Below are 27,681 nucleotides of genomic sequence, written 5' to 3' on the forward strand. Positions count from 1 at the left end.
AACAGTGTGTCTCTATAATATACATATAAAAAAGTCCAGTTTTAAACTGTGAGCAAGACAGGTGCACAGACCACGTGCGATCACAGGAACCCTGAAAACGGGAGGGCGGGTGTGCCCGGAGTTCTCTGCTCCGGCTGCTCCAGCCAGAAGGGCCCCGGGCGGGCCTCAGCCCTCGGCACCCTGGGCAGGCGGCTCCTCACCGGCCTCGGCCCGCCGGTGTCTGCGCATGTGCCTGTACTTGTCCACGTAGGCCTTCACCAGGTTGCCCACCTTCACGGGGTTGATCTCCCCACTCTTGCTGTGGCAGATCTGGGGGAGGGGGGCACAGTTACCCGGACGTCCCTTCACACCCACGTGGTCAGGGATGGTGGGGATGGGGCCCTGGGGACCACACTGCGAGGGACGGCAGGCAGCCTGACGTGCGCCTGCCCGCTCTGCCCACCGCAAGGGCTGCCGAGGGTCCCACTGAGATCAGCTGGCATGTCCATCTCTCAGGGTCTCACTTCCTACCTGTGAGCTAGGTTAAACATCTTGTGTCATTTAGCCTCTTTAACTAAAGTCACGAGGACACAGTCGTAAGCCCCTCACAAACACCAGCATTTACACCCCCCAAGCATCAATGAGGCGTGGCTGCAACTGGCCTGAAGCTGTGGCCAGGATGTGGCCGAGCGACCCCGGGGCCGGAGCCCCTCTCTCTGGGCTCACGGACCCCACGCCCACCTTCTGCACGGCCTTGCGCAGAATGTCCTTGTACTCGTCCTTTGTCACCTCCCTCTTCTGGTAGAAGGGCTTGATGGCCAGCTTCACCTCCTCCACGGCCCGCTCCTGCACGTGCAGCTTCTTCATGTACTAGGGGGGAGGACACTTGTGAGACCACTGGCCCCTGGCTTCCCACCCACCCGCCTGCACCAGTCCCTGGAGGACGGAGGGGCGGGACTCACCTCCTCATTCTTGGCCTTCTCCGAGGCTGGCCTGGGAGCAGCTGTCCTCTCCTCGGAGCTGTTGGCAGCGGCAGTGGTCACGGTGGCAGCATGACCCGCCGGCTCTGAGGCTGCAGTCAGGACGGTGGGCACCGGGGCTGGGCTCTGGGCCACCCCGCAGCCCATCAGGGGCAGGCTCCCCTGCAAGAGGAACTGGACCGCGGGCTGGCTGACAGGTGCGTATGGTGGGACGCTCGGAGGCAGAGCCGGGGTGGGGGGCAGGTTCGGGCTCCGTACCTGGGCGAGAGCACAGCCCGCTCAGCCTCCGCAGAGCTCGGTGCCCCAGTGCCCCTGGCAACGCGCTCCCAACCCCCACTCCCGAACCACTAAAAGCCCCAGCAGAAAGGGGCTGGTGCATGAGGCCCTCAGCCCCGACCCGGCCCAGCTCGCGTGGCCTGAGCCCAAGGCCACATCCCTCCAGCCCAGGCGCCCACCTGAGAAGGGTCAGCATCAGGAAAGCCAGGCTCTGGAAGCACATAACCAGGGTGAGGGGGCTCAGAGAAAGGAGCCTGCTGGAACGCAGCCACGGGGCCCGCGTCCTCGGTTTCCCAGGGCTTCTGCGGCCTGTGAAGTGGCGTCCCTGAGGGCCAACACAGGGGGGTGGGTGCTCTGTGGCCACGCCAGAAGGCTGTTTCCTGGCTGGAAAATTCCAGAAAAGCATCCCAGCAGCAAGGACCACAGGTCAGGCCGTAGCCATCTCCCTGTGTGACCAAGGAGGCCCGTGAGCCATCCAGGGAGAAGACTCCGTGGTGGTCGCTCTGAGCCATCCTTGTACCCTGCCCCGTTGCCCCACCCCGCCCAAGCGCCTACTCACGCAGGCCTCTGTCCTCAGCCGGGGCACCGCTCTCCACCTCCTGGAGGTCCCAGGTGACTCTCTTCACCAGCGCCTTAGCCCGCAGCAGGGGGTTCTGAGAGGGGCCCTCCTCCTTCCCCGCTGGCCCCCCACCCATGGCTTGGCCTCCCAGAGTGCAGGAAGCTGTGGCTGCCTCGGCCGCATCCTGCTGGAGCGAGTGCTTCTCTTGAGGGCACTCCATCCTGGGCAGGGGCTGCACCACATCTTCACCGTGGATCCGAGACACCTCCCTGCGGATGACGGCCACGGCCAGGCCAGCGTCGTGCTGCTGGCCAGCCAGGGGCCCAGTGGGCCTGGGCAGGAGGCCTCGCTCTGGGGAGGAGTCCGTGCTCTCCGGGGAAGGCGGGGAGCTCATGTCATCAAGCTGCATGAAGATGGCTTCACTTGAAAAGTCCTCAAAGAGGTGCCCTGCCTCCACGGAGTCACCGTAATCCAGATCCTCGGGGGGGTATTCGGCTGGCACCTCCAGGACTGGGGGGACCTCTGCGGGTGGCTTGTTGGCCTCGGGCCCCTCCAGCAAGGCATCTGTTCCTGCCAAGGCCAGGGGCCTGGTCGGGGGCTCCCTGTCCGGCCTGGGCTCCCCCTGGGGAAGGGGTGCCGGAGAAGCGTCTTTCGGGGCCAACTTCCTCTCCGGGGAGTGGGGGCGGGGCCGTGGGCGCTTCTCCCGGGACCGAGGCCGCCGGTGCTCCCGGGGCCTGTGCTCGGGGCTGGGTGACCTGGACCTACGCCGCCTCCTCTCCCGGGAGCCTCGCCTGTCTCGGAGCCGCGCAGCACTCTCCCTGTCGGGCCGCTCCCTCCTCTCCCGGGGGTGCCTGGGCCTCCGGGCTCTCTCCAGGCTGCTGGGGGGCGAGCACTCCCTCCCCCGAGACCGGGACCCCGACCTCCGCCTCTTCTTCCTCCTGCCCTCGCGATGCTCGTGGGAGGAGCTGCCTGGGCTGCCGGAGCGGGAGCGGGACCGCCGCCGACCTCGGCCCCAGGAGCCCCTCCTCCTCTCCCTGCTCTTGTCCTTGGCCTTCCTCCGCTTGGTGCGCTCGCGGCTGCTGGAGCGGTCGCTGGAAGACCTCCGATCCCGGGCCTTGGGCTGGTGCCTCTTGGCCTGGCCCTCACCTGCTGGTGGCGACGCGGACCGCGAGCTCCTGTCCCCCGAGCGGGACGAGCGGGACCCTGAGCGGGCCCTCCGGTGCTCCCTGGTGGCGGCCCTCGGCCTCTGGGCTTTCTTCCCGCTGCGGGAGCTGGACCTGGAGCGGGAACGGGTGGGGGACCGCAGCTCCACGACCCTGTGGGTGGTCGCCGGCAGGGCATCCGGACTGGGTGGGGCGTCCGGCTCCACCGCAGTCACACAAGTCACCGTCCGCCCCTCTGAGCCGAAGAAGGAGCTGCGGGGTGGTGGGTCCTCGTCCCCCCAGGGCTCCAGCGGGGACGGCCTCTGTGCCTGTGCTGCGGGCTCCTCCTCGCCCTGGAGCTCGGGCAGGCCGCAGGGCCCCTGGGGGGGCTCGGGCTCCTTCCCCACGCCGGTCTGCACTGTGTAGGAGGTGACGCAGCGCACGGGCGGCAGCGCGGGGGCCTTGGGGCTGTCGACGGAGATGGTGCGCGTGATCTCAGAGGGCAGGAGGCCGGAGCCTGGGTGCTCGGGGCTGCTGCTGGCCGAGCTGGAGTCAGAGCCCGTGGGGTTGAAGGGGTCGTAGATCTCGCTCTTGAGCTGCTTCGTCTTCCTGACGGAGAGGAGGGGCGCCGGGCTCTCTCTCCTCTGCGCCTTGCTGTCCACGGGCCGGAACGTGTTACAGAAGCCGGGGCTGAGGACTCGGCCGGAATGGGCTGTGTTCCCCGGAATGTTGATCCTGAAGCTCTCGAAGGTGGCGCCGACACCCTTCCCCCGGGAGGGGCCCAGCGGGGCAGGGGGCTGGGGGCCGCCCCCCGAGCGCGTGCTGGCCTCCTGAGCACCCCTGCTGCTGGGCTCACCCTCCGCCCTGGTGCCACAGCCAGGCTGCCCGGGGCCCCCCCTGCCCGTCAGCCGGCTGATGCAGGAGCTGGGAATCTCGACTCTCTGCCCGCCGGCGGGGACCTCGCCCACCCGCCTGTCATCTCTCCTGATCTTTGGTATCCTGGGGAGCTCGGAGATGTCCGTCCTCCTGGGAGCTGGTCTTGGGGCCTGTCCCAGCACCGTGCTCTCGGGAGGTGAAACAGAGCTACCATTCAAGGTCTTCAACGCTGCAGACCTAAGAGGCGGAGGGTGCTTGCTGTCGCCATTAAGTCGGGGGCCGTCACTTTGTTTTGAGCTGGGTCTGCTCACGCTGGACAAGGTCTGCGCCTGGCCTGACTGAGGGGTCACCAAGGAGTCCAGTCTCACAGCTGCCCCCAACGTGAGCGCAGGGACATGGGCGGGGGTGGGTGGGGCCGGGGGTGCGCCCGGGGCGGCCCTGCCTGGACAGCTGGACCCCAAGCTCTCTGGCCCGCTTCCTGGCTGAGTCCCTCTGGGCTGCAGGCCGGGGCCAGACCCGGCGCCTTCTGCCCCTCTGGCCGGACCAACTGAGTTTCGCTGGAAAGAAACTGGCGCTAAAAGACAAAAAGCAAACAGCCGTCAGTCCCCACCCCCGTCCTTAAAAAGCTCCACCTTTCTCAGAAGGCCCTCCCGACGGTGCATGGTTTCCACTCACGCTCGCTCTGCGCTGGGCGCAGGGAGGGGCCGGAGGCTCGCTCTGGTGCTGCCCACCAGCCCCTTCTGCTGCACACACTATCTTCACGCTCTTTGTGGATCAGAAGGGGCCTGAGCCCGTGATGGACACATGAAAACAGGGCAGCACCCCGGTCTACCACTGACCGCGCCCATGCAGCCTACCCTGCCCTCCACGGCCAGACCCCCCCCAGGCCCGAATCCCGCTGGGGCCCAGATCCGTGGAGAGGGCTCCACGCTGGTTCCCAGGGCTGTGAGAACAGGCGGCGGCTGCTGACAGCAAGGAGGGCCTGTGGGCTACCTGGAAACTCCCCCAACAGATGTGTTATCAGAAAGCGATGGGACAGGTATCTTCAGTCCCTCAGCACCCTCACCCGCCACTCGGAAGCAAACCCTAGAGCCGCTGGGTCACACCACACGTGTCCCTGGAGGAACGCGTGTCCTAATCTCCAGGCACGCAGAGGTGGGGATGGCGGGCCGTGCGCAGAGGCTCCTCACCTGCCCTCTTGGCGCTGAGGGAGCCGTCGCGGTGGATGACGATGTCGGCGCCGTTCATCATCAAGAAGCTCTGGCCCGACAGGATGCTCCCCAGCAGGTCAGGGCCGGGGTCCACGTCCACTTCCGGCTGGGGCGCCATGGCGGGAGCGCTCCTCCTGCAGGGCAGACCCGGGGCAGGCCCAGCCGTCACAGCCCTCCCGCCCAGGCGCCTCCACACCCAGGCAGCAGGCAGGGGCCCCGAGGGGAGGGGTGAGACCCACCCGGCAGCTCCGACTAAAGGAAGATGGGGTGGGGGGGTGGAGTCGTCTGAGGCTTTGGCCCCGGCTCCACTCACTGACAGGCAGGAGCTCGTGAGCAACGCCGACTGGTTGAGTTGGTCAAGTCTTTCTTTTGGAGGGTCACACAGGGAAAAAGCTTGGCTCCCTGCCCGGCCCCTCCCTGTTGTGGGCTCCACAGCAGCGCGAGGCACACGGAGGCAGCCTCTGGGGCTATCACCCCGTCCCCGCGCCCTTGGCTTGGGACTGGCCGCAGCACTTCCTCACCCAAGAGCCAGAGGACAGGCCACAGGAGAGGCTGTGGGTGCCGTGTGGCAGAGCGCCAGCCCAACACGGAGCCCGCGGCCCTTGCACGCCTGGGGCCCCACCCCGCACCACCGCCCCACCGCCCTGTCCCCCAGGACACACCTGGACAGCCCCACGGAGACGGGCCTGGCCACGGGCTGGTGCGACCGCAGGGCTGACCGGGACAGAATCCTCCTCTTGGCGCTCAGAGGGGAAGCAGGGCTCGCAGATGCCTCTTCACTGCTGGAGGAGGACACAGGCCAAAGGGCACGGGTGAGCCTGCACATCGAGGCCCAGGGAGCCACCCCCCAACCTCTCAGCAGCGCGTGGCACAGGCAGGCTAAGCACTGCCCCCACGGCAGCCCTCGTGACTCAACACGAGGAACCCAGGCCCCAGGCAGCGGTTTTCTGTCGGCAGCTGCCCGAGTCTCTGAGCGGGGACGGGGTGGGGGGCAGGCGTGCGAGTTAGATCTTTCTCCAAATTAGGGGACGAGTAGGTACAGAATTCTGAGAACAACTCAGAAGCAGGAATTTCACAAATGCGAATTCTGAGGGTGAGCCAGGCCTCCACCAGGGGCGACATGCCCATGGGCCTAGGAAAAGAGTGAGCCCCCCCAACTCCCCCTTCTGCAGTCACCTGTCGAAGGGGTCCAGCTCATAGGGGTCTCCAAACAGGGAGAGAGAAGCTGCCCCGATGTCTGCACGCATCAGCCCCAGAGAGGGGTCTGCAGGCTTGTACACCGAGGGGATGCAGGCTCCACGGGCTGGCCTGCGGAGGCCCAGCGTCCGTGCGATGCGGGAACGAGCTGTGGCTTCATTCTGAACCCAGGGGACACAGGGAGAAACACTGATCCACAGGGCTGAAATCTACAGCCTCCATTCCAACTATGAATCTGCAGCACCAAACAGTGGGCCGAGTGGCCACAACCCTGCAGCCTGAGGGTCACGTGTACTCATCACACGTGAGGACCCCGCCTGGGCCTCACCCCCACCCGGCTCACACCAGGTGCCGGCACCCCAGGGAGCAAGCGCCTTGACGGGTTGTAGCCCAGCCCCCTGCGCCCCCCGCGGTCCCAGAAGCCGCTCTGCGGGACCCAGAACACATCTTGTCTCAGCCCTATCTTCAATCCGTGCTGCAGAAACGTGCATATTTATCGGTGAACCTCTAAGTAATTAGAAGAAAAGGGTCCTTCTATGACTCCCACTATCTACCTACACACAGGATTGAAGCTCACCCAGTGTTACCCCCCCATCCGACGCTACCTTTATCTTCTTCCCTTTTCTCTTCTTCACGCGACCCTGGCGTTTCCTGGACCTCGTCCCCGAGCTCCTGCTCTTCACAGACGATCTGGACTGGGTTTTCTTTCTTCCTGACACTTTCTTCCGTCTTCCTACAAAGAACACATTGATAGCGCGCACTTCACTGTGCGCCCCACCCCACGTGTCCCCCCCAAGACCCAGCGGATGACAACTGTCCATCCCGGCCTGGGGCCTTCCTCTTTTTATTTTTTTTGTTATAGGGTTTTACGTACTTCGCCACAGAGGAGGGGAGGGGGAAGGCAGCGCAAAGCAAGGACAGAGCGAGTCTGAGCCTACTTTGATCTGTAGACCTGATTATGAGAACCAGCAGATTATTTTACACAATTATGAAACAAAATTAAATTAGAAAACACAAACCCTAATAATCAAAAGTAAAAGGAAATACTGGCTCCCAGCTCTGTATCCACTTGGTGGTCTCACCCTGGAGAAGCACTCTCCCAGAGGCTTGGAAACAGACGACCTCACGGTACGTGTCCAGTAAAACGTATCCTGAGGATTACATTGCAAACCCAGCAGCGTTCCGTCCCCCTCAGCCACCCTGGGGCGCTACAGGCTGACTGGGGACGAGCCATGGCAGCCACAGGGCGCCCCCGAACTCTCAGGAACCCCAGCACAGAAACAGCAGGTTCCAAGAAGACGTGTGCTGTTAAAGCACTTCCGCTACACTTGAATCTGTGACCTCGCGATGAAGCTAAAAGCCCTACCTGATCTCCACTGAAGGAGGCTACAAGCAGCTCGGGGGTTCTGAGAACTGCTCAACAAAGGAAACAGACGGAGGCGCCAGCAAGCCCGTGCTGTCCACGGAAACTGCACTCCTGGAAGCAGCCCGTCAGGAGGAAGCCTCTCCTTCACCTCCTCCGTGACTTCATGGATCTGAGACCTGAGCCCCGGGGCTGCCTGACTGTGAACAGAGAGCCTGGCGGAGCTGCCCGCTGCGAGGACCCCCAACCCCACCCCAAGCAACCCTGCAAACACCCAACCAACCCAACGAAACGCCCACCTGCACCTGAGCCAGCCTTGGGGCTCCAGCTGCCCGGCCGGAGCAGGTGAGACCTGCCCACGAGGGATGCGCCGGGACAGGAGACCCTGCATCACCCCCAGTCAAGAGGACACAGAGACACTTCACAGGCAGCCACTAGCGCAACACAGATCTCCTTTGGCTCGAGATTCAAGTAAACTATTTTTTTTTAATTCCATCACAATTTGTGACACAATTAGAACTTTCAACACCGGCCAGCTATCTCACCGTGCTGCGGAATTATTGCTCATGTCCTTGGGTGTAACAACGGCCTCGTGGTTATTTAAATCAAAAGAAAGACTCCCTCTTCCAGAAACATACTGTGAGACACTTACAGGTAAAATGAGGATCTGCTTCAAAACAACAGAGGAGGAGGGGGTGGAAAGAGACGAAGCAGCCCCAGCCAGGAGTTGCCAGGCCACGGCAAGACGGTCACGGGGTGCTGTTCCTGTCTCCCTGCGCTTCCACAGTGTGACTACGTCTGTAAAAAGTACGAAACACTGGGCTTCTCTGGTGGTGCAGTGGTTAAGAATCCGCCTGCCAATGCAGGGGACCCGGGTTCGAGCCCTGGTCTGGGAAGATCCCACACGCCGTGGAGCAACTAAGCCTGTGCGCCACAACTACTGAGCCTGCGCTCTAGAGCCCGCAAGCCACAACCACTGAAGCCCACACGCCACAACTACTGAAGCCCGTGCGCCTAGAGCCCGTACTCCGCAACAAGAGAAGCCACCGCAATGAGAAGCCCGCGCACCGCAACAAGGAGTAGCCTCCGCTCGCCGCAACTAGAGAAAGCCCGTTCACAGCAACGAAGACCCAACGCAGCCAACAAATTAATTAAATAATTTTTTTTTAAAGTGTGAAATATTCACAGCAAAGATGTAACAGCCAAATGTGGGGGCCACTCGGGACAAAGGGAGAAGTGAGCCTGTCTCTCCAGGAGCTGCAGCACCTCCGGCTCTTATCCTGGGACGGGTCTGTGAAATGCAAGGGAGCAACCGCTGGGACTGGGAAGTGAGACCCTGGACACGAGAGGAGATTCAGACAGAAAATACGAGAAGCAAAACCTCTCTCATCCTGAACTTCAAGGCAGTGATCAGCGTGACCTCGGGGTACAGCTCCTGGCTCCATCCACCACACGGGGATGCGAACCGGGACCGCCCACCGGCAGCCCTCGGGTGTCTTCTCTGTGCTCAGCTCTCCGGGGGCGAGGGCTCTCCGGGAGCACACGTGCGCTCGGCACCCGGTGGGGCCACGCAGGGCAGCGGAACCTGACACACACACACGCCCGCTGGGGGTGGGGAGGACGAGTGTGGGCAAGAACACGGCGCAGCTACAACGTGCACGTTGCTGACGGGAGCGCAGGGGGTGCGTCACCTCCAACACACGTTCACTGGTTTGAGCCAACTAGTCTACTGCTCTCTACCGACCCAGAGCAGCGGAAACACCTGCCTGCAGGAAAGATACTCACAGCAGCTTTATTACAGAACCAACCCGAATGCCCGGCACAGGCAGGTGGACAAGCTGGGATGGCCCATGCCGTGGCGTGTGCCTCACCAATGAAGAGAAATTAACCCCAGACACCCACTACACAGGCCCCGAAATCACTCTGCTGAGCGACAAACCAGAGTACACACTCAAGACCTCACGAGTGAGAACCGAGGATGGCACGGCTAGCGCCAACGACAGGACGGCAGGTGCCTGGAGGGGCTGCCTGGGGAATGGGGGCACCGGCTGGAAGCCTCATCGGTCTCACCGGGAACCATATGCCCAGAGTGGATGTGCTCATCACAGAAAACGTATGTCTCAATAATGTTGATTTTTAAAAGACCACAGATTGCAACCCACTGAATGAAACAGGAAACCACATCTACTGGTTTAAATGAATAGTCAAGGAGAAAAAGGAAAGCTCTTCTTTGGAGAATTCCAACCCATGAATATAAATGGAGCACAGACCCAGAAATCGCCGAGGATGTTAAACTGGGGTGAAAGCTTCTCCCCAGGTAGGGATGTCGACTACCAAAGAAAAATGGAACTTACTGGGACAAAATTACCGAGACTAACACAGAAAAGGACTAGAAAACGTGAACAGCGTCAAAACCAGCGAAGACACTGAATTAATCATTTTAGCTGTTCCCACCCAGAAAAGCCAGGCATGGGGCTTCACCTGTGTGTTGCCCAATTTAGAGAAAACATCGCCAATCTTCCACAAGGTCCTTGGGGACTCTTCCCGATCAACTTCGGGGAGGCTGTGTCACCCCGAGATGCACATGCAGGGCGCTGCTGCATAAACAGCACCCCGGGGGGTTCAGAGGGAAGGACCAGACCCAGACCCCTGGGCCTGCAGGGTCTTCTGCGCGATGGTCTGCGGAAACCAGGCTACAAGGATGGCAGTGACCACAGGAAGCCAGAGCCCGAGCCAGGCCTACCTGCTTTCCTCCTCCGACGGGCAGGGGCTCGCGGCCCGGGGCGCTGGTACACAGCTGTGCTCAGCCCAGCGGCCACGGCTTCGATGGTCTCGTCCAGCAGAGGAGACATGAGGTACCTCGGGACGTGCTGCACAGCACGGGACAGCGCTGGTCAGGGGGGCCGGAGCCGCCTCAGACCCCTCGAGGGAGCCCCGAGGAGCCCCCTGAGCCCCTGGGAGGCTGGACGCCTCAGCTTGGCAGCAGCAGACATCAGGCAGGCTGCTGGGGGCTCCCCAAGGGCCCAGTGGGAAGTGGGGTCTGGGAAGGCCTCCCGAAGAGCAGGCCGGGCAAGGATGCAGAACAAGGAGGGCTCGCGGGCCTCAGAGTGGAAGGCGGAGGTGCCAGGAGGGACTGTGGGCATCTGTGGTGGGGTCCCGGGACCACGTTCCCCACAAAGTCCTCTCAGCCCCTCTCAGTTCAGTACTATGGCCTTGGCAGGTGACAGCTGCAAGGCAGGGGACCCCCGACAGCTTCCACAATGCACCCATGGGCCGGGCCACTGACCACTGGCCGGACCCGACTGCCCGGCACCCCCAGGGCCAGCTCTCCACTGCTGCCGCCGCCTCAGGCCCACTTGGCTTTGTTCCCTGCACGCGGCCAGGATGCGAGGCCACCAGCACCCACCTGGATCCTCCTGGCTGTGGAGATCCGGTTCCGGTTCACGGTCGCTCGGACCCTCTCGCTCTGCCGTGTCCTGGCAATGGCCCGGGTCCTCCCCGCGTGTGGCCGAAGCCGGCTGGTGGTGGGCACTACATCGGCCAAGAGCAGGGAGACCTCCTCCTCACTCACGGGACCCGCGTCTTGGAAGAAAACACCCTGGGCTGACGTGCACTCCGCTGAGCCCTGGCCCTGGTAGGAGGGCTCCGGGAAACGGGGCACAGGGGGTGTCTCCCTGGAGCTTGGGCCCCTAGACCCCCATCAGCCAACCCCCCGTCTCCAGCCCGTGTCCCCCCAAGGAGTGCAACCAAAAGCCGCCCCTGCTGGAGAGCCGGACGCGATCTCCCCGGGACGAGGGGCCAGCCCCACAGGAAGGGTCTGGGCCGCTTGAGGGGGGGCAGCGCGTTACCAGCAGCAGGGACGGCCCCGGGGGCAGCACATTCCGGACAGAACCACTCGTCCACTGGCACCTCCTGGAGAGGGGGGTCCAAACACTCCATGTGGTACCTAGGAAATGAGACGGTGTCCCCAGCCTCACTGTCCCAACCAAGCGAGCCCTATGACAGGCCTCCTGACAACACACCCTGCTGTGGATCTCGTGGCCCCCAGTCCACATGTGGAAGCCCTAACCCCGCAATGCGACAGCACCTGGAGACGGCCTGTGGGGGTGACGAAGGTTAAGTGAGGTCATGAGGGTGGGGTCCTGACCAGGGACACAGCACCCCCTCCCTGACACCGAGGGCACCGTGGGCTCTGCCAGGACTGACTTGGATGCCCCCACCCGAGGCCGCGGGGGAGGCCGCCTGCTCAGAAGCCTGCGCGCTTGGAGCTGCAGACACCTGTCTTCTCACTCTCCCACCGGCATTCTGGGTGGACGGACCCCCACCGCAGGTCTGGGCACCTCTACCCTCCAAGGGGACCCTGACGGCTGCCAAACTCTCCCCAGGGGACGTACCATCTGGAAGGACAGAGCTAAGAGAGCGGCAGCTGGGCCCTGATGGCGGCGGGGTGGGGGACGTACCACCCCTGGGAGGCCAGTCTCCGAGGAACTAACACCGTGCACGGCAGCGCCGCCCAACAGCATCTGCTTTTCAGTTGCTTCTAACTAGTCCTCAAGGGAAGCAGTTGGGGAGGAGCCACCGCTGGCATGGGCCGCCGGTGCCGGAACCCTCCAAACTCCATCCCAATGTCCCAGATGGCGCCGAGCCAGGTGGAAACCAGCGCCGAGCCCACACTGAACACCCGACCCCAGGCTGGACTCGGCTTCGAAGCCACGTGCCGCTCACAGCCCTGCCCTGCGTGAGGGTCCAAGACAGACCCACAGGGCGAAGCTTGCCCCGACCCCCTGGCTGGACCTCACCCGAGCACCCCAGGGACGGACGGCGGGAGGCCGCTCCTCCTGGGACGCGGCAGGCTGGCACCAAGGACCAGGGAGTGCCCAGAACCCCAACTAGGTTTCAGCCTGAGAAGATCCTCCAGGATATGGTCTCAGGAACAACATCCAAGAACTGAGTGGTAGCTTCTAACAGAGTGTCCCCAGGATCGAGCGTGGTTCAACCCTGTTCTTGCCACCAAGCCCCAGGGCCTGGGAGCGGAGGCTGGCGGGGGTGACAGGCACCCCGCCCGGCCAGTCGGCACCCACTAGTCCCTCCACGGAGGAGATGGATGAGGGCTCAAACCCGGGAGAGCCCCATGGTCGCCCAGCAGGACTGGCCTGCAGCGCTCACTTGCGCACAAGGATGACCTCCTCCCACCGGGAGAGCCACAGCCACGCGGCAGAGAGGTCCTCCCTCGAGAATACATACCGCTACATGAAACACAAATGGGGGAACTCCCTGGCGGTCCAGTGGTTAGGACTTGGCGATTTCACTGCCAAGGTCCGGGTTCAATCCCTGGTCAGGGAACTAAGATCCCAAAAGCCACGGAGCACGGCCAAAAAAAAAAAAAACAAGCCAAACGCCCCCCCACAAATAATCTGTACCTTGCTTCATATAACAGTGAAAGAATCTGGCATATTCATGTATCTATAGACAGGCTTGTGATTTACTCATTTAAAAATGAGTAACAGGGCTTCCCTGGTGGCGCAGTGGTTAAGAATCCGCCTGCCAATGCTGGGGACATGGGTTCGAGCCCTGGTCCGGGAAGATCCCACATGCTGCGGAGCAACTAAGCCCGTGTGCCACAACTACTGAGCTCGCATGCCACAACTACTGAAGCCTGCGTGCCTAGAGCCCCTGCTCCGCAACAAGAGAAGCCACCACAATGAGAAGCCCGCACACTGCAACGAAGAGTAGCCCCCGCTCGCCGCAGCTAGAGAAAACCCATGCGCAGCAACGAAGACCCAACATAGCCAAAAATAAAAACAAATAAATTTATATTAAAAAAAATTTCAGTTGCATCTCCCATTATTAAAGAAAAATGAGTAACAGAGTGATCTTAGACTTGGAGACTTGTGACTTTAGTTGAAAGACTTAACTGTAAGAAAATTTAGCTAATGGCAAATATTAGCAGTGAGGATATTCAGAAGCATACGAATCACTATATTTTTTATCAGTTTTAATGTTTTAGATCTATCACAATTTTTATGTACTTGCTTTATCTGTTAAATTCAAGCACATAAAAAAAATAAGTCTATAAATATACTTTACAACAAAAAATATTTTTGATGAAGTTGCAAAAATCCCCAAGAGTCACTGTTAAAACTACTAAAATTGAAACAATTTTTTTTTTTGGCCACACCACGCGGCATGTGGGATCTTAGATCCCTGACTAGGGATTGAACCTGACCCCCTGGCATTGGAAATGCGGAGTCTTAACCACTGGACCACCAGAGAACTCCCTGAAACAGAACGTGATATAAAGAATTAACATAATCAAGGATTGTAGGCTCAGACAAGGCAATCCCGAGAAAGAACTGAGCTGGAGCTATCACCCTCCCTGACTTCAGACTATGCTACAAAGCTACCGTAATCGAAACAGTACAATACTGGCTCAAAAACAAACACACAGAACAATGAAACAGAAAAGAGAGCCCAGAAATAAACCTACACTTACATGCTCAATTAATCTACAACAAAGGAGGCAAGAATATACAATTGAAGAAAGACAGTCTCTCCAATAAATGGTGCTGGGAAAGCTGGACAGCTTCATGTAAAAGAATGAAATTAGGACACTTTCTCACACTATATACAAAAATAAACTCAAAATGGATTAAAGACCTAAACGTAAGACTGGAAACTATAAAACTCCTAAAAGAAAACACTAACAGAACACTCTTTGACATAAATCACAGCAATATTTTTGGGGCTCTGTCTCTCAAAACAAAGGAAATAAAAAATACACAAATGGGACCTAATTAAGCTTTAAATCTTAACTTTTGCACAGCAAAGGAAACACTGACAAAATGAAAAGACGACTTCCTGAATGGAAGAAAATATTTGCAAATGACATGACCAACAAGGGATTAATATCCAAAATATATAAACAGCTCATACAACTAAAAATATTCAAAAAAAGTCATTAAAACATGGGCAGAAGACAGCAGACATTTTTCCAAAGAAGACATACAGATGGCCAAAAGGCACATGAAAAGATGTTCAACATTGCTAATCCTCAGAGAAATGCAAATCAAAACCACAATGAGACAACACGTCACACCTATCTGAATGGCTTTCATCAAAAAGACCACAAATAACAAATGTTGGCGAGGATGTGGAGAAAATGGAGCTCTCTTGCACTGTTGGTGGGACTGTAAATTGGTGCAGCTGCCATGGAGAGTAGTATGGAGGTTCCTCAAGAAACTAAAAATAGAACTACCATATGATCCAGCACTTCCACTCCTGGGTACTTAAGAAAATGAAAACACTAATTCAAAAAGATACATGCACTCCAATGTTCACAGCAGCATTATTCACAAAAGCCAAGATATGGAAGTAACCCAAGTGCCCATGAACAGACAAATGGATAAAGAAGATGTGGTGTACACACACACACCCCCTCAGCCATAAAAAAGACTGCAATTCTGCCATTTGCAAAAACATGAATGAACCTGGAGAGTGTTACGCTTAGTGAAATAAATCAAAAGAGAAAAACAAATACTCTATGTTCTTACTTATATGTGTAACGTAGAAATGAAACAAACCACCGTATATAACAAAACAGAAGCAGACTCACAGATATAGAGAACAAAGTAGTGGTTAACAGTCAGGAGAGGGGAGTCGGGGAGCAAGACAGGGGTATGGGATTAAGAGATACAAGCTACTCTGTATATAATACGGTACAAGGATACATTGCACAGCACAGAGAAGTAGAGCCAATATTTTATAATAACTTTAAATAGAGCACAACCGATAAAAATTTTGAATCACTGTGTTGTATACCTGAAACTAATATAACTCTATAAACCAATTATACCTCAATTAAAAAAAAAATGCATGCTATGTTCCACTCAATTTTGTTATGAACCTAAAATTGCTCTAAACAATAAAATCTGTTTTAAAAAAAAAGAACTGTAGGCGCCATTTAAAAACTTAAGGGGGGAACTCCCTGGTGGTCCAGTGGTTAGGACTCAGTGCTTTCACTGCTGAGGGCCTGGGTTCAAACCCTGGTCAGGGAACTAAGATCCCACAAGCCACGCAGCAAGGCAAAAAGAAAAAAAAAAAAAAAAAAGGGATAAAAGCTTAAGGGAAAATCGAGGCTTTGTGAGTGAGAGCTCCGACCGCCTCAGCCAGGGCTCCCCAGCGTCCTCAAGGCCACCGGAAGGCACACAGGCTCGTGTGGCACAGGGAACCCAGGCCAAGAAGGCAAGGCTGGCGACGAGGGCCAGGCCAGGCCAGGCCGAGGGGTGTGGCGGCCAGTACCAGGCCTGTCCTTCCCACCACGTGTGGGCTCTCAGGCAGCATCCAGCTGTCCCAGGCCCTTCCTTCTCACGCCCCGAGCAGCCACCATCACTGGGGAAAAGGGTGCAGTCTGCATGCGAGCAGCGTTCTGAATGCTGCCACCCCCGCGGCCCCGTGTCCCCACTCGGTCACGGAGTGTGACAGCAAGAGCCGTGAGCTGGACACACGGGTCTGCAGGACACCCAAGGCTCCGCTTCTGCCCTCCAGCCCCAGACCGACAACAGGCTAGAGGGGACCCGCTCAGACACGGCCAACTTCCGGGACTCCAAAGGGGCAAGGAGCACCAAGGTCAAGCAACTGCGTCACCGAACACGGATGCAGGCTGAGGCCGGCGAGAAAGGAGGGAGGAACGCATTCTCAGCTGCGTGAGCCCCGAGGACGGGGCTCGGAGGAAGGTGGGAGATGCTGCCAGGCCCGGGGAGGGTGACCTGCTGTCTCAGTGCAGGGAGGTGGCAGGTAGTGGGCCCTGGTGGGCAGCCCAGGCAGTGTCTGCACTGGGACAAGCGCAGGCCCCACAGGTGCCCGTCCTCCAGGGCTTGTGCTGCTCCAGGACAAGGAAAGGGCCTGACGAGAAGCAGGGGACCCAACAGTGTTGAGGAATGACAACGAAAGGGGCTCCACGGACACAGGGGTGGCTGGCAGCCGGGCTGTCCTGCCGTGTGAGGCTGCCCCGGCCCCTGGCCTCGCACAAAGTGTGGGTCCCGCTCGTGTCCGCCCCCGGCCCAGCCAGCCCACACCCCCATTTCTTGCCTCTCCCCCTCGTCCTGAGGTATTAGGTACATCTCTGCAAGCGGCCTCAGGATATCGTCTGGAAACAGGTGGAGAGTATAAACAGCGATGGGGGGGGACGACGAAGCACGCGGAGCCCAGGACGCAGGGGTTCAGAGGACCCTCGGGGGGCAGGCGGCTCTGAGCACAAGCACGGCTGGGCAGGCCCCTCCAGCAGGTCAACAGGACCAGCTCTGAGCCGAGCTCAGGGCGCCCGACGGGAGGGGCTCACCCAGCATCGCAGCCGTCGCAGAGCAGCAGACGGTCCTCACGGTCGCTCCTGCCGCACACCCCACAGAAGGTCGGGTCTTCATCCTCGTCCTCCCCAAGCCTGGCGCTCTCCACTGGGATCTGGGGACAGGACAGCGTGCTCAGCACATGGCAAGCGGGACCCAAATCCCAGAGCCGTTTATATCACGGTTTGCAATGGACCCAAAGCAGATTCGCACGGGCTCCATGGGCCCAGAGGTTCTGAATTAACACACACCAGTGACTTTTATGTTTTCTAACCCTCTCAGGGTAGTTAGCCCTGAGAAAAAAAATGATTCAACAGAAAGTCTGACCCACGGAAGGGCCCCAGAGCAGAGTGACAGGCAAGACAGCCAAACATGAGGGCTACGCTGCACGGACCACGCGGGTGGAGCACAGGGAAGCGCCGGGCTCTCGTCCCTCGAGAACTGTCCCAGGACCAAGCAAAGACACAGAAACGTGACTGCCAAAGAATGAGACTCAAACATGTGCTGCCCCATGACGATCACAGCTATTCCTCATCGCTGCCGCCAGCCCGAGCCACCTCCACAGGCTGCCTCGGTCTCCTGCCCACGAGTCCCACCGAGAAACAGCCTCTGCAGCTCACTTCCCCACGGGTGACACGCCTGAGCCACACTCTCTGCCTTTGTTCCTGCACCAGCCAGGGACTCAGGACCCTCCCGCGGCCTCCTGGACTCTGTGCTGGGTCTGAGCCGCTCTCGGATCTCCTCCAACTGGACCTGCTGGCGTGTAAGTGGGCCCTCTGCCCGCCTCCCCTTCCCACACAAGAGGCACTCGGGGCCAAGGACTCAAGAGGCAGGCACTCAAGGAAACAGAGCTTGCCTGCAGGGAAACTGCCAGCGCTCCCCAGAGACCTCCGGGCAGAAGAGCAAAGCGCCCGGGGCAGGCCACAGAAGGCTCCACCAGCAGGACGGGACGGGAGCTGCCGGCCCCGGCGAAGACTCCAGGAGAAGTCCGCTCACCCAGAGCCGGAGTCCGCGCACATCCCCGGCTCCGCACATAAAAAGGCACGTCTGCGGCTATAAGACTCGCTGAGGAGATGTCAGGCAAGTCTCTACAAGTCTTTCTTTTTCTTCTTTTTGGCCGAGCCGTGCGGCTTGCAGGAACTTCCCCGACCAGGCACTGAACCCAGGCCATGGCAGTGGAAGCGAGGAAGCCTAACCACTAGGCCACCAGGGAACTCCCTCAACGAGTCTTTCTAATGCTGCTCCCCAACAGAAGACGACGTAGGGAGGCCTCCCAGTCCCCAAACAGCAGGTGAGCAAAAGCACGCTTTTAAGAGCAAGGAAAACACCTTGTCCCCAGCCCTCATGCTCCTGCCGTGCGCCCTCCGAAGTCTGGTCCAAGAGAGCTGGCCCCTCTCCCAGGTCTGGGCTCCACACCCTGACCTTCCCTGCCTGCTGTGGCTGCCGTGGCTCGAGAGGAGAGAAGCTCGGAGATGCAGAAAAGGTGTGTGCGAGTGGAGAGGAGGAAGTCTGGGAAACCGCTCCCATGCAGAGCCCAGGCTGGCCGGGCACACAGCACCACCTCCAGCACCGGGTTTCACGTTCATGGCCGCAAACGGCCTTTTAGTCGACTTCTAAAACACACGTAACCAATACTTCAGGAAAGCAACTTGCCTTTTGAAGGCATGTTTTCCCATGAGATGGGGACCAATGTAATACACAAAAGGGGGCGCCTACACTTACCTTCTTCAAGATTTTACCGCCAAATTGAGCTCGAATACAAATACATTTAAATATAGTTCGATCAACTGGACAGGAATTGGCATTCTGTAAGAAAGAAAAATCATACTGCAACCTTATAGAATCACTTTCACTATTAATACCATCTGAAAATAATTTCATTTAGAAATCAAGACATCCTCTTACATTAAAAATCTAATTTACAGAATGTCTGTGTAGGCTAGGCCCTGTGCTAGGCGGCTGGGGATACAGCGGTGAAGAAAAGAGACAGAAATCAAATCCCTGCCATGTGGAGTGGCTCTCTTGGAGGGCCAGTCAGTGCTAAGACAAGAGGAGGGCAAAGGGTGGGCGGGACAGCTGGGTTACTGGCCAGCAAGCAGGGGGCAGAGGAGAAGAGGCTGGGTGCTTGAGGCGATGCCGTTACTGTCACCCTCGCTGGGTAAGGGCAGGCGCGGTGCGGCGAGACCTGCCGCCTTCCCGGGGTCCGAGTTGGTGAGGGTGGGAATAGAAAAGAAGCAGGCAGGGCCGCTGGTCCTCGAGGACGGTGAAGGGCACGGGGCTGTGGGCCACGCATCCTTGGACTCATTACTTCTTTGAGGTTTTCACAAAGTTCAGAAAGTAGGGAGGGGGCAGTGCTTCTAAAGCTCACCCTGCAACACTGCACCATCTGGTGAACCCCATGTGCTTTTACTGCTGGTCACATGACTCAGGCTTTCCTGGGTCTATGAGGTGACCTCTCAGCACGTGAGCACCGGCCAACTCGGCCTGCGCAGGCTGTCCCTGGGCCACTCAGGATTTCTGGTCCCCGAGAGGCAGTGGCCCATAAGCAACCCTCCCAATCCAGCGCCCCACGAGCACATCACCCCACAGTGAGCTTCACCGGGCACCCCGAGGGCCTAGAGCTCGAACGAAGCAGAGGTCAAGCTCGGATGCCACCCGGGGCTCCAACTCCTGCTGTAGAGCAGAGACCCAGACCCTTGAGAGGCCGGCCACGGGCTGGGTCACACACACAGAGAGGCCAGCCCGAAGGGAGGAAGTGCCCGAAGAGAAGCCACGCACCTTGGACCACTCCACGATGCAATCGAGGCAGAAGTAGTGGGCACAGTTCTCGGGTGTCCCCACCGCCTGGTCCCTGAAAGCATTAAGACAGATCGGGCAGCTCTCCGAATCATCGTCAGAGTTAAATGCACCGCTGGCTTCCAGTGCCCCCCGAGTAGCCGCTGCTGCCGCTAACGTGTCCACGTCGTCGCCGTCTTCTTCGGAATCCTCGGAACCTTGACAAAGAGGCAATGTTACAAGTCCACAAACCCGGAGTACAGGAGGCACGCAGACCGCAGCCACACTCGGGTGAGCAGGGTCCTGAATCCCACACACGAGGGACAGACCCGCTCCTGCAGCCCCAACCAGGACAGATGTCACCGGGCATTTTAACCCGAAGCTGCTTCCAAGCTCGGGGGACACCAGCCCCACCCCCCCAACTTGGAGCCGAATCAGAACCCTCATGAGGCAGGCAGCCTCCAGGGGCCAGCCCGCCTCTCGGCTCAGCGCAGCGGCCTCCAGAGGACGCCATGTGCCGTCAACACCCTTCTCAAAACAGTGTCAGTGAGCCACGGCCCTCAGGGAAGGCCTCTCCTACAGGTCTTTCATTTTTCTCGCTTCGGGGATTAAAGAGCATAAATTCCTAACCCAGCAAGCTGGCCACAACAGTCCTGATCAATTTCTGAAAGCTTCTGAGGCTGGGGTTAGGCCAGCAGAAAAGGAAGGAGACACTTTCAGTTCACCAAGGCAGAATCAACATGTGCATTAGTTTTCTCTCCCCGCTGAACTCCACTGAAATAATGCGCTACTTCACAAGGACAGGAGAAACAGGCTAGGGGTGTGGCAGGCAGGGTTCTTACACGCCCCCGAGACCCTGCTGTCGCAGGGCAAAGGGAAACTAGAACAAAACCAAATGAGCTCTTTAAAAGCACTTTTCTCTGGCTGGTTGTAGAACGTTGCGGCCTGTGCAGAGGGGTGGCTCCCAGGAGCTGAGTGATGAGGGCCTCCCCTGGCAGCCGGCCAGAGACAGGACCGGAGCCCCATGCCCGCAGGGATCTGAAATCTGCCGACAAGCCGTGACCTTGGGGAGCACCATGAGCCTCAGATGGGGACGGCAGCCCTGTGACCCCTTGATGTCAGTCGGGTGAGACCCAAGCAGAGGACCGGCCACCGGTGTCTGGACCACAGACCCATGGAACCACTGAGACACTGAGCACGTGGTCTCAGCTGCTGTGTTCGTGACAATCTGTTACAAACCAAGAGAAAACTAACAAAACTGGTGTCCACCAAATTTTGGAGCATGACTTTGCTCAGCTTCCTGCCTGGCTAAGGGCAAGGGGGCAGCAGCAGGTGGAGGCCGGAGGGTCTGGTTCTTCCTCCGGAATTCCAGAAGGCTCAGGAACTGAAGGGAAGGCAGAGACCGGGCCGTCTGAGGGCCACCTGACCCCTCTGCCGTGTCCCACCCACGGAGGACGCCTTTCAAGTGTCTGAGGGGCAGCGACCACCAACGGAGAGGCGGCTAAAGACACAGGCAGGTGCCAAGACCCTGGGCCACCCGCCTCCCCACCCCGTCTCAGGGGCTGCCGGACCAGGCCCCAACCAGATGAAGGACCAGGCCAAGGGAGGTGCAGACAGGGGTGCCAGCCTGGCGTGGCAGCTGGCGGCACGGCACGCCTGGGAACCCAGCACAGGTGAGGGCACAGCTCACACGAGGAGGGCAGGGCCACACTGGAAAGAGCTGGGAGTGAACAGAGATGAGGCCGAGCAGGGAGGGGCTGCGAGCTGAGCAGACCAGGACGCGTGTGCACCGCCTGGAGAGCGGGCTGAGGCAGCGGGTCAGAGTCCCAAGTCCTCATGTTTCATCCTAAGACTTGAACAGATAACACGTATCTAAAGTTGAAAACTGAGCAAACAGCGACACAAGCAAGTGACTTTCAGGAAATCAACACTAGCGCAGGAAAAGCAAAAAGATGAATAGAAAGAGCTGCCAAGGGAAGGGGGACGTGGCAGATACCAGGGCTGTAAGGATGCAGATAAACTCCCTTTGAAGACACTACCTTTGAGACCTCTTAAGTTCTCACCAGCCACAGAGATACGCTCCTTGCCCGTGAGTTTCACAGACCAGCGTGGAAAACTAGGGGTGTCCGGTGGAGTTTTACTGCCCATCAGCTATGGCTGTGGCCTCCAGGTGCCTGCCCACCACCAGGCACCTCCTCACCACCCGTGGGCCTGCTGGGCACTGGCCTCTGCGCCAGCTGTCCCTGCACAGCACTCCCCGCCAGCCCATGTCCCCAATTTTCCGGCTAACCCTCCTGCCCTTCAGATCACAGCTTAGATATGTCTTTCTGGAAGCTTCTCCTCACCAGCCTGGGCCCACAGGGGCCGAGGCCTCCCCATTCCCATGACGTCCCCGTAAACACACTCTTGGCATCTATCACCTGACCTAACTGTTCCTTTACACCGCTGTCTCTGCTGCTAGGCAGTTAGCTCGGGCAGAGAGACCCGGCTGGGCTCCCGCCCGCCCTCCAGCCTGCAGCCCCCATCCTCTGGCCTCCAGTAGAGCCTCAAACCTCTGCTCGAGGGATGAAGTGACAAAGATCTGATGTCCTCTGCCTCCAGCCCGGTCAAGGCCACATGCCTTGCCCAAGCCCCAAGCCCATCTGCAGAAACAAGCGAAGAGCCACAACGTGACCTGCAAACTCAGCACAGAACTTCACGTGCCTGCAGAGAAGTCAAATAACTCTGGAAGAATATGTCACCAACACACGCGCGGTAGCAAACTCACATTGATGTGCTGTGTCAATGCTCTTCCTTCACAAGCACTGTCCCACACATGAGGGGTTACCTTTCTGGAACATTCTAACGTTCATAAACACAGGAGTCCAAGGACTGTAATGAAAAGACTAGGCAGATGCTTCAGGACCACACAAGTCCTGAGTGGACGGCTGTTGTCAGAAGGAAAGCAGCCGTAAGCCAAGCTTCCAAAGCCCAGTGCCATGTGGGGAGGGGGCTGAGCGTGCCTCCCTCTGAGGGGCTGGGACAGGGCAGTCCAGCCTGGGGACCCCGCAGGACACGTACCAGCCAGGGTGCCCGGGAAGGCCAGGGAAGGAGGTGCCGCGAGGTCCTCAGGCGGCACTATCTCCCCTTAAAGCAAAGCTCCCTGCGCAGGAGTTCAGAAGCACAAACATCAAGCAACGTAAACAGCCTGGGAATTTCTTAATAAAGTCATTCCGTGCATCTACCAGTTCTCTCAGGGGTTCCATCAAGAGCGAAGAGAAAGAGCCACAGGAGGCACCGCCATCCTGCCCAGGTGGTCCCTGGGGTCAGGTGGCTCCCTGGTCAGGTGGTCCTAGGTCCCGGCAAACCTCAGCTCATGCTACCCCTGCCCTGCAGCAGGGGCTGGGGGACCGCTCTGCCCGCAGGTCCAGTCCGGCTGCGCTCTTCCTGGCAACGCCCTTCGCACTGCTCCCTGTTCTCAGGCATTTTAACCTCCTGCCGCCACCAGGGAAGAGACCTATCCACTGTGCCATCAGCCCAACTACATCAAAGCGAGCCAGCTTCCCAGCTGAAGACGAGACCCGCTGCAGGGGACTGCCAGACAAGGCCGCCGTGCTAGGGAGTTTCACCCCCAGGGTTCACAGCCCCAGGTGGCCAGCACGGTTAAGACAGCAACTTCAACAAGGCCATTTTATAACAGCAATCCCTGTCACGAGGGAGGGGACACAAGGGCCACTCGAACGTCAGCGTCCTCACCAGATCCGTCTTCCAGGTCCCCCTCCTCGTCCTCGCCGTCACTGTGCTCACCGCACGTGTCGTCCTCAGAGCCCCCGCTGTGGGCATCGCTGCTTTCTTCTACATGGACAGGTAAACACAGACCCGGGGGGCAGCGTCACGGCCGAGGCAGGTTGGAAGATGCACAGAGGTGTTCAGAGGACACCTGCCCCCAGGGCGCTCAGCGCTGCCCCCAGGGATGGGGGGGTGGGGCCGCATGGGGAGGTGGGGAGGGAAAAGCAGCATCTTTTGCTCGATTTACATCTGTATTGATTGCACTAAAAATAAACACCAAACAACGTGCCGCTTGTGCACTTGAAGAGCAAGGCATGAACGCTTGCTCCCCAGCTCCGTGTGGAGAGGCGGGAGGGCGGCTCACCAGTATCGCTGGTCAGGGCGGCAGGACGGAGTCTCGGGCGGCCATCGGGCCCTGGGCTTCGGTCCACAAGCTCATCCAGGCTGTCGTCATCCATTGCTGCACATTGGAGTTCAGCTCTGAAAGAAACCAGGGTCAAGTAATTCCCGTGTCCCAAGCTTTACGTAAAGCTCCCTGCCGAGAGAGCGACAGTCACTCTCTACACGTCACGTCCTGGTGACACGTGTCCACCCGTAGCACAGGAGATATGATACGCTCAAAACTGTGCATACACACAAAAAAGACTGGCTCCTATCTACAGAGCCACGTTCAAAGTCAGATCCCGATTCATAACGAACCTAATTGAGCCTCAGACTGGCCACCTTCTTGTTCAGTCAGGCACCTACCACACCTCAACACTCCCCAGGTACCCCGAGGCCAGGCTTGAAGGAAATGGCTTATCACAAGCTGAGGCAAAGCAGCGCTTTCAGTGGGGGATGGTCACCAGAAGGCCCCGGTGCCAAGCAGGGCCCTCTCCCTGCACTCCCCTGGCACCTCCCTCTCAGCCCCGGCTGGCCAGCCCAGGCTCCGCGCGCCTGACTATGGCTGGGAGGCCACAGGTACCCGCTGAGGTTCCTCTGACCTCGCCCTAGTGCATCCACAGGGCACCGCCAAGTCACCTGACTGCCCGGAGCAGCACGGGGCCACAAGGAGCAGAGGCCAGGTTCTGCCTCTTGGCTGCCGTGTCCACCTGCTCTTGGGCTCCTGATCTCCAAGTGGGGATGCCTGTCCTGCCTACTCTGCAAGGCCACTGCCAGGATAACACAGAAGATCTAGACCAATGACCTCACAGACATAGTGGGACACAATTACCCTCCCACACCAGGGCCTCTGACTTTGGTCTCCAAATAAGGGTTTTTTCCCATCAGTGCTACTCACTTCCCAAGTGACCCCGAGAGGAAACACCTCAATGACACACAGTGAGGAAACACCGCCCCCATCCAGGTGGCACAGTGTGCTTCCGACCACGTCCCGTCTGCATGGTCAAAGGAAAGGGGTCACAGGAGAGACCGGAAGGCAGACGGGCAAAGCAAGAACCAGGGGCAGGGGGTAAGGCTGACAGCAGCGTGCCCAGAAGCCAGCAAAGGCTCTCATTCCTGGATCCCACATGCAGGCTTCTCTCCCGTGGGCTGTGGGCCACACACTGTGTATTTCACATGCATCACAGAAACAAGGAGAGGGGCCGTCACTACCACCATCGTACAGATGCTCCCAAAGAATGATCCCCTGATGGGGCTGAGGCCAGGTTCAGACCCCGGAATGCCTCACTTCCCACGTGAAGCCCAATTCTGGGACGATGTTTTCTAAAATAGTGAGGGCATGTTAATGTCATGAAACTGCCAACTGCCATATGATGCTTCTACCTGGAAGTAGTCAACTGAAATTTTTAACCCCCGAAAGCCACCACCTTTCTTCTACCTAACGTCGTAAGGTTAAGAAAATCAGCAACAGTCCTACTCAACTTAAGGGTCTGCACCCCACTTCTGGGTGAGTCAGCAACACAGCAGGGACCTTCCCTGTGCTGTACCCACGTCGTGACCACGTCTTCTGCTGGAGACGCACAGACCATCCGACGAGATGGTGCCGCTGTCCGTCCAAAGGGATGACACCTTTCCCCTGAGCATGGTGGCTGCAACCCATTGCAGGTAAGAAGACCTATTATCCTCTGGCTATAGCTGTCATTCTGGGACACCTGCTCTCATACTTACCCTGCCCCTACTGTGTGCAGCACGGGTCCTGCCCTGGAGAAGCACAGCCTATGAGAGAGGTAAATACTCACACCCAGGAACCTACCAAGGAAAAAAATCAGAAAATGTAACCCCCCAAGGAGACAACAGAGCACAGCCAGGGACAGTTCACACGCAAAAGGTCAAAAGCACAAACAAATAACCCCTGGCCTCTCCCTTGGTGACTGAGACCTAGGCCTGCCTGCCAGGGGCAGTGGCAGGGCCTGGCTCAGAGAGCTGTAAGAGGTCAGTGCGGCCTCGATGGGGTCTGGCTTGCCTGAGACACCAACTCCGGAATCAGGATGACTGACTCCCCGTGTTCCTGCACCTGTGGGGATCAGTCCCGAGAGCCCCGTGCTTCTCCGTCACAGCTGCAAGGAGCACCTCCAGGCCTCCCGACAGCCCTCCCTTCCTTTATCATCACACGCAGTAACTTCTGGCAGCACCCAGGGAGAAGAGCCGGCTAGCCTCTGAAGGTGCTTTCCAGAGCAAGCGCTGTGCGACCACAAAGGAAGAGACCACCGTTAGCAACCCCCGGCCCCCCTTCCTCTGTAAGGAACCCTGCACTCAGAACACTGGGCAAATGGGACCCTGGCTTAGCACCTACTGGCCCCACCGGCAGCCCCAGCTCAGACACGCCTGCCCAGACCCACCATCTCCACCTCTGCTCATATGTCCCAGACCAACGGCCAGGAAGCCTTTTCTGCAGGCAAGCCCACAGCCTCCCGGCCGCTGGCCACCTTCGGCAGCACTGGCAGCGCTCTGTGGAGCTCCTGCTCAGCCTTCAGATTTAAGGGAACTAGGGGAAACACTTAAACCACAAAGAGTATTTCCCTCTTTTCAAATTCAGGGACTCAAAGCACCTGCGATCCCAACCATCACTAAGGAACCAAAAGACCTCCCGGTGTGGTCACCGGCAGCTGTGCCAGGACCAGAACCTGACTGCCCATCACCAGGCCCTGAGCAAGCCTGCCCGGTCCAACGTCTCACACGGGGCCAACTCTCAATTTTCATTCATCGCATGCCACAGAGGCTACAAGACCTCGAAACTGTAAACTGCAACGGAAGTCAAAAAGCTAGGGCCCAGCAAGGTCTTGGCAGGGTTGAGACAGACACCAAGAGTCCATGCTGGGAGGCTGCTAAGAGAACCAAAGCCAGGATGGCCCTGTCACGGCCTTGCCACCAGCCTGGTGCAAAAAAAGGAACCAGCTGTTGTCATTCTGACTCAACATTCTTCTCCTAAGAAAAAATACCGAGTGGTCCAGGGAGTGGGAAGGTGCGCTAAGTCGCAAGTCAAACCTCACTTCAGCCTCAGGTTCTGTCCAAGTGACCACTGGCCAAAATGTGGCTCACAGGCTGACTACCATCTTGCTGCTGCAAAAGCAAGATAAGTATATAAACGCGAAAGTTGACAAGAATGTAAAACAATCCTTGTTATTCCAAAAAAAAAAAAGCATGGGCCAGGAATCAGGGCTAGGGTTAGTTAACACAGGGCCCTGGCTCTGCACTCAGGAGCTGTGTGACGTTGGCAAGTTACTTAACCTCTCTGGGCTCCAATCTATGTAAGTAAAACAGGAAGGCCAATACCTAGTCCCGAGAGACTGCTGTGAAGACTACGTGGGTTAAAGAACGGGAAACCATCCCGTCAACCAAACAGGCCTGTCGAAACACAGGCGAAACCAATAAAAGCAAAGACGACCAGGAGCTGGAAACGAGTTAGCAAAAGGTCACACTTCGCTCTAAGAAGGCGCCCCCCCGGAAACCTGCCTGCAAGCCCGGGGCCTCCCAGCCTCTGCGCGACGCCTCCTGCGCCCGCAGGCGGTCACCGCCGCCCGCCAGCCCGCGGCCAGTGCGGCGCAGGCCTCGCACCGCTGGGCAGGCCGCAGACAAAGCGCGAGGCGCCCGGGTCGGCCCTCCGGCCGGGGCGCAACAGACACCAGGGAAGCTGCGGCCCAGCACGTACCCGGAACCTCGCGCCCCGCCGGCCGCTACCGGGCGCTCGCCGCCACTGCCGCAGCCGCCGCCCGAGCGAGAACCACGACTAGGCCCCAACGCCGCCGCCGCCGCCGCCTCCGCCGCCGCCACCA

The 27,681-nt window shown here is 58.8% G+C and overlaps 1 protein-coding gene across 13 annotated transcripts; it reads right to left on the reverse strand.

The window, feature by feature from the left end:
• PHRF1 (PHD and ring finger domains 1) lies at positions 1 to 27,681 on the reverse strand. 13 transcript variants are annotated; one of them, XM_036859329.1, is made up of 21 exons: positions 27,558 to 27,660; positions 25,577 to 25,624; positions 23,832 to 23,947; positions 23,435 to 23,533; positions 19,703 to 19,917; positions 18,647 to 18,730; positions 18,253 to 18,537; positions 16,921 to 17,039; positions 16,671 to 16,728; positions 11,432 to 11,495; positions 10,990 to 11,165; positions 10,327 to 10,453; positions 6,826 to 6,953; positions 6,200 to 6,381; positions 5,686 to 5,805; positions 5,003 to 5,157; positions 1,795 to 4,386; positions 1,415 to 1,560; positions 942 to 1,217; positions 721 to 849; positions 1 to 309 (listed from the first exon to the last, which is right to left on the reverse strand). In XM_036859329.1, the coding sequence occupies exons 3-21, from the start codon at positions 23,923 to 23,925 to the stop codon at positions 166 to 168; spliced, it is 5,193 nt and encodes a 1,730-aa protein (XP_036715224.1). In that variant the 5' UTR covers positions 23,926 to 23,947; positions 25,577 to 25,624; positions 27,558 to 27,660; the 3' UTR covers positions 1 to 165. The 13 variants fall into 13 exon arrangements, with proteins under 13 accessions (XP_036715224.1, XP_036715222.1, XP_036715225.1 ...); XM_036859327.1 differs by having other exon boundaries at positions 25,577 to 25,657; positions 27,558 to 27,659; XM_036859330.1 differs by lacking the exon at positions 25,577 to 25,624 and adding an exon at positions 25,648 to 25,657 and having other exon boundaries at positions 27,558 to 27,656.

Source organism: Balaenoptera musculus, chromosome 8 (genome assembly GCF_009873245.2).
Source record: "Balaenoptera musculus isolate JJ_BM4_2016_0621 chromosome 8, mBalMus1.pri.v3, whole genome shotgun sequence".
Taxonomy (NCBI): domain Eukaryota; kingdom Metazoa; phylum Chordata; class Mammalia; order Artiodactyla; family Balaenopteridae; genus Balaenoptera; species Balaenoptera musculus.

Coding starts and splice junctions, on each gene's coding strand:
- PHRF1 (XM_036859325.1), bottom strand. CDS start 25,437: ATGGTCTGTGCGTCTCCAGCAGAAGACGTGGTCACGACGTGGGTACAG. Junction 18,731..19,702: donor GCATCGTGGAGTGGTCCAAG/GTGCGTGGCTTC, acceptor TCTTTCTTACAG/AATGCCAATTCCTGTCCAGT. Junction 310..720: donor TGCGCAAGGCCGTGCAGAAG/GTGGGCGTGGGG, acceptor CCCCTCCCCCAG/ATCTGCCACAGCAAGAGTGG.